Source organism: Cotesia glomerata, unplaced genomic scaffold (assembly GCF_020080835.1).
Source record: "Cotesia glomerata isolate CgM1 unplaced genomic scaffold, MPM_Cglom_v2.3 scaffold_68, whole genome shotgun sequence".
Taxonomy (NCBI): domain Eukaryota; kingdom Metazoa; phylum Arthropoda; class Insecta; order Hymenoptera; family Braconidae; genus Cotesia; species Cotesia glomerata.
The window spans coordinates 5,548-11,792 of record NW_025404325.1 but is presented as its reverse complement, the minus strand read 5'-3'; the positions used below and the strand labels follow the sequence as shown (position 1 = coordinate 11,792).

The window sequence follows — 6,245 nt, the reverse complement described above, 5'->3', positions numbered from 1 at the left end:
ATTTGCAGGTGGACATAACATCATCATCTGGCCGAGGGCGCCTTGCAATGGTAAACGCGGTCAAAAAAGCGAAACAGGCCTCTGGCGCGGTAATCTCATTAGTTTACAAATCTAAAATGAATAACTTTGATAATATAGTAACATTATATGATAGTATGGTAGCATCTGTAGCTTTATACGCCTCGCCCATATGGGCACTGCGGTACATAGATGAGATAGAATGCGTGCAGTCCGAATTTTTCAAAAAAGTTTTAAATTTTAAACGCACAACATCCAACGCGCTAGTCAAATTCGAAGCAGGCAAAATAAATTTAGCTTATAATATATGGAAACAAACCTGGAGCTGGCTGGTAAACGTTCTGAAAATGGAAGAAAGCAGACTACCCTACATTTGTGTAATGAAACAGATAGAATTATACAAAAAAGATGAAAAAGCGGAATACAATTGGTTCACACAAGTCGGTGAGTTTATTAAGTATGTAGATGATAGGTATATACACCTACTCGACACAGTAGACAGTAAAATTTGGGAAAAATGCGGTAGAAGACTTTTATTTAAATATGAAAATATATTAAAAGACAAGATACAAAAACAAGTAAGCTATATATCATACCTAGAATCAAATACTATGTGCACTCCAAATACTAATAGATACTTAAAAAGTAGTGTCAGTCTCCAGGTTAAAAAAGTAATGGCCCAATTGCGGGCAGCAAACATATTTGGCTTTAAGATTTTTGTAGCCGGGAAAGTAGGTGAGTTTTATCCATTCCTCACATGTCCTTTGTGTAACACAGGAGAAAATGACACGCTGGACCATTACTTATTATCGTGCCCTACTCTTGATAACATGCGTGCGATATTTCTAAATAATACTAACTTATCTCCTTGTAGTCTAAATGATATACTAAACTTACACAGACCCACGAACCTGAAAGCTCTATATCAATATGTTGAGAAAACCTGTATCTTGAGAGAATCCTATGTAAATAAATAAAGCTACTTAGCGAAATGTAAATGTAATGAAAATGTAAAATATTTTATGTATGTATAAAAACATTGTAACTCAATTGCAACAAAGCCTATGTATTTTATATGCAATAAACTTATCTATCTATTATTGTTATCATTATGATTATTATTATTGTTAATATTATGGTTAATAGTTAATGATAACTTGAAATTCCTAAACGCAATTTAAATATAAGTTACTACTCATTCTCAATGAGCTGCCTTGATAGGCGCGCAGTAAATCTTTTGGCTCGGGTGCCTAAAGTACCGGGTTCGAGAACTCGGCAATGTTTTTTTTTTTTTTTTTCAAACAAAAATTTTTTTTATTTTATTTTTTTTTTAATTTTTATAATTATTTTAAATTAAAATTTTGTTAATTTCTTTTTGAATAAAAATACTTGTCATTTTATTTTATATAATTATTTTTGTCATTTTTTGTTTGTAATTTTATTTTTACACTAATTTATTATTAGTATTAATTTTCACAGACTTATTCCTTCTTTATGAACGTATCTGTGAGTTAGTGTGAGTCTCGAATGTTTTACTATTTTACTAACGCTAAACTAATATAAATCTATATAATAATAATAATTAAAAAAAAATAATTGAAAATATTCAATTATTATAAAAAAAAGTAAACGTGTGCTGACAATAATAATAAATACCTTGATTGCTGGAGACAATACACTTGTATAGATGGCTGACAGTCAAGATATGAAAAAAAGTCGCGCTTTTCAGACAAAGAGTTACATATTAAGACGCGAGCGAAAACAAAAACTCCCGAACGACGGTTACTACTAGGAAAAACATTCGGACTCACACTAACTCACAGATACGTTCATAAAGAAGGAATAAGTCTGTGAAAATTAATACTAATAATAAATTAGTGTAAAAATAAAATTACAAACAAAAAATGACAAAAATAATTATATAAAATAAAATGACAAGTATTTTTATCCAAAAAAAAATTAACAAAATTTTAATTTAAAAAAATTATAAAAATTAAAAAAAAAACAAAATAAAAAAAATTTTTGTTTGAAAAAAAAAAAAAAAAAATAACATTGCCGAGTTCTCGAACCCGGTACTTTAGGCACCCGAGCCAAAAGATTTACCGCGCGCCTATCAAGGCAGCTTATTCAGAATGAGTAGTAACTTATATTTAAATTGCGTTTAGGAATTTCAAGTTATCATTAACTATTAACCATAATATTAACAATAATAATAATGATAATGATAACAATAATAATAATAATAGTAAGAATAACAATAAAACAATAATTACAATTTTAATAATAAATTTTATACGTTTGCTTGTGTAAATATTTAATTATAAGCAAAAAAAAAAATAAACAAGTAATAACAATAATTTGTATTAAAAAAACAAAATAAAAAATATTTTTGTTTGAAAAAAAAAAAAAAAAATAACATTGCCGAGTTCTCGAACCCGGTACTTTAGGCACCCGAGCCAAAAGATTTACCGCGCGCCTATCAAGGCAGCTCATTGAGAATGAGTAGTAACTTATATTTAAATTGCGTTTAGGAATTTCAAGTTATCATTAACTATTAACCATAATATTAACAATAATAATAATGATAATGATAACAATAATAATAATAATAATAGTAAGAATAACAATAAAACAATAATTACAATTTTAATAATAAATTTTATACGTTTGCTTGTGTAAAAATTTAATTATAAGCAAAAAAAAAATTAACAAGTAATAATAATTTGTATTAAAAAAACAAAATAAAAAATATTTTTGTTTAAAAAAAAATAAAAAAAATAAAATTGCCGAGTTCTCGAACCCGGTACTTAAGGCACCCGAGCCAAAAAATTTGCCGCGCGCCTATCAAGGCATCTTACAGGGACACAGTGGTAATTTATATTTAACTTGCATTTAGGAATTCCGAGTAAGCATTAACCGTAATAACAATTATTAATGATAAATAATAATAATAATAATAATTATTATTATTATAATTTATAATTTATAAAAGAAGAACCTGAAAACATAAAAAATTTGACGCATGACGTCACACGCGAGGATCCTCGCGCTGACTTCATTTTTTTCCAAGCCTCACTTTTGGTTTGCCGACTCACGAACGTGCTCAGCTTCTATGTATTGGAGTAAATGCTGGCAGTTTGGTGGTGGAACTTTGGCGCGCGAGGGGCAACGGACTTCGGTCGCTCTCAGCTCCTTCCGAGCAACATCGACGCTGCTCGCTCACGGATACAGTAGTGTATCATTGTGTGGCGTGTGGGTAGAGGTCTAGGGAAAGGGTAACTTCTACCCACGATCTGGCTGCACTGATTGAAGCTCTCAACAGAACTCTTAAGGATATAAGAAATAGTGACCGAATAATGGGTGGAATAACTGTTGTTTTAGCTGGTGACTTCAGACAAACTTTACCTGTTGTACCACGAGGTACACGTGCAGATGAAGTCAAAGCCTGTCTCAAATCCTCAGTTTTATGGACTCATGTTAACGTACTGTCTTTGAAAATTAATATGCGCGTTCATATGCAACATGATTTGAGAGCAGAAGAATTTTCAAAGTTACTCATTGATATAGGGAATGGACAAATTTCAGAAGTTGACGGACGAATAAGTATTCCGGATAACCTAGGTGATATTGTTGATGATTTAACTACATTAACTGATAAAATATACCCAGATATCAATAAAATTGGAGTTAATTACTCTTCATGGCTAAAAGAAAGAGCTATTCTGACTCCAACTAATGATTCAGCAAATAGCATTAACAACTTTCTTCTGGAAAAGCTATCAACTAATCAAATGAAGTATAAATCTATTGATACAGTCGTAGAAGTTGATGATGCTGTCCATTATCCTGTCGAGTTCTTACATACACTCAATCCACCCGGAATACCATCTCATATTCTCAATCTTAAAATTGGAGCACCAATAATGTTATTGCGCAATTTGAATCCTCCGAAACTATGTAACGGTACCAGACTACAAGTGAAAAATTTACATAAAAATATTATTGAAGCTACAATTTTAACAGGTAAACATGAAGGAGAAGTCGTATTTATTCCAAGAATTCCTTTGGTTCCATCTGACTACCATTTCAACTTCAAACGTCTACAATTTCCTGTTAGGGTTTGCTATGCTATGACTATCAATAAAGCGCAGGGGCAGAGTTTAAAATTAGCTGGTGTAGATTTGAGACATGATTGTTTTTCTCATGGTCAGTTTTACGTGGCATGCTCAAGAGTCAGTTCACCGGACAACTTGATTATTCTTCAACCAGAAAAAAAGACGAAAAACATTGTTTACAAGGAAGTTTTAAGTTTGTAACTGTATAAAACTGTTAATTTTATTCATTGATAAGTATTGAGTGATTGTTATATTTGTGTTCATTACGAGAAATAAATTTTTGTAAAAAGTAAAAACTGAGTTTTTTTTTGTGGTGTAGGCCTCCTGGGGATCCCGCCACGTTAAATAACGGGGACGCATCCCAATACACAGCATGGGTGATGCGGAAATCTGTGTATGACAAATGCATTGACTGATACTATTTTTCCTGACTAAAAATTTTAAAAATTCACTTCATTTATCGATAAGAAAATATACATTTTTTAGTTAATATAAGAAATAAAGATTAAAATTAATAGTGTGCCCAGCGAAGCGGGCGGGTGGCTGCTAGTATATATATATATATATTAGGGTACTTTTGTTTTTTCAACTATTTTTTTTTTTTTCAGTTCCATCGTAAAATTTTGTAGCAAGTACACAAAAAAAAATACCCTAAAAGTTTGGGCCCTTAATATTAATATTAAGACCTCGACCCAGGCGTTTACAGATTTTCCCTTAAAAAAACACAGAAATTTTGATTTTTTTATGTTTAAATTTTTATAGCTCAGTGGCATTTCATAGCATTACTTCGACTGTGGATGAATTTTTTTCAGAATTGAATGTTTTACAAAAGTGTCTATTGTGGCCAAAGCGTAACTCGAACCGGCGAGATAGTACAGGCCTCTAAACTTGATTTTTTCATGAAATTCGCGTTTTTTCGCATTTATCTCTTGAATGACAAGAGATACAGAAAAAATGTGAATAACAAACTTGAAGAACATTCAATTTCCTACAAAAAAGGTCCTGAGCACCAAGTCACTAAAATCAAAATTTTCAGAGATATTTAATTATATTTTTAAAAGATATTTTTTATAATTTGACGCAATTTTCGATAAACATTTGAAATTTTAGTTTTGTAGGAAATTTACTGTTCTATAAAAATGGTCTCTTATGATTTTTCGATCAAGTTGAGCGTTTACGAGATATTCATCGTCAAACATCAATGCATATCAATTTTTCTAGTTTTTGATCAATAATTCGAAAAATTTCAATTTATTCTCTGAGTTTCAAGGAAATTTAGAAAAATTTGAGTTTCTATAAATAGAAATGTATTATGAACTATTTTTTTAATTAGTTTTTTTAGTCTTGGGCATGTTTGATTACATTAAAACAAAAAATTAGTGCATTTTTTTAAATATATAATTCAATTTAGTGTGTTTCACATGTGTTTCACTTTTTTATCGAAGAATTTATTTATTTAATTATCAACTGCCATATAATTTTCAATATTTTCAACATAACGGTACACTTTTACTGTAAATAATTTCCTCTATTGCAGTTTGGGTATTTTTTTCGATGTTCTTTGATAACTTGCAATAAATATTGGAATTGATCTTCATTTTTTGTCAAGCATTGATTATACTCACTAACTAATGCAACAGCTCGTTCTGCTGAATCATTAACAACTTTCAATTGGTTAAAGTATTCTTTATTTTCAATGTAACTGTCATTAGTAGGCCACGATTCAATATCTTTATCAAGGAAGTCATATGGTAAATCAAAGATTTTAAAGAGATTTAAAGACTTTTTAGAAACAAAGTCACTCAGACTTTTTTGCGTTAATGAATTCAAATCGTTTTTATCAATTATAAATTTTTTAGCTTTAGAATCTGTACCGTTACGAGTATTAGCAGCTCCAACAATATTTTTTTTTACTTCCAATGAAACGGTATCGTCAAATAATGATAAAATGGCAAGTTCATCACTTAAATACCATAAATGCAAAATCATTTTTTCACAAGTTGCTGAAGAAATCAATGAATTGATATTTTTGTACTCGAATAAATTTTTCAAAAAATTCAAAACAAAAATCCCCTCGAACGAAAATTTTATGTATATTTTGTGAAAAATAAT

The 6,245-nt window shown here is 29.9% G+C and overlaps 1 protein-coding gene across 1 annotated transcript; it reads left to right on the top strand.

Moving 5' to 3' along the window:
• Positions 1-3,374: 3,374 nt before the first annotated feature.
• Positions 3,375-4,334, top strand: LOC123274741 (ATP-dependent DNA helicase RRM3-like). Its single transcript, XM_044742472.1, has one exon. The coding sequence runs from the start codon at positions 3,375-3,377 to the stop codon at positions 4,332-4,334; it is 960 nt and encodes a 319-aa protein (XP_044598407.1).
• The last annotated feature ends 1,911 nt before the right edge of the window (positions 4,335-6,245 follow it).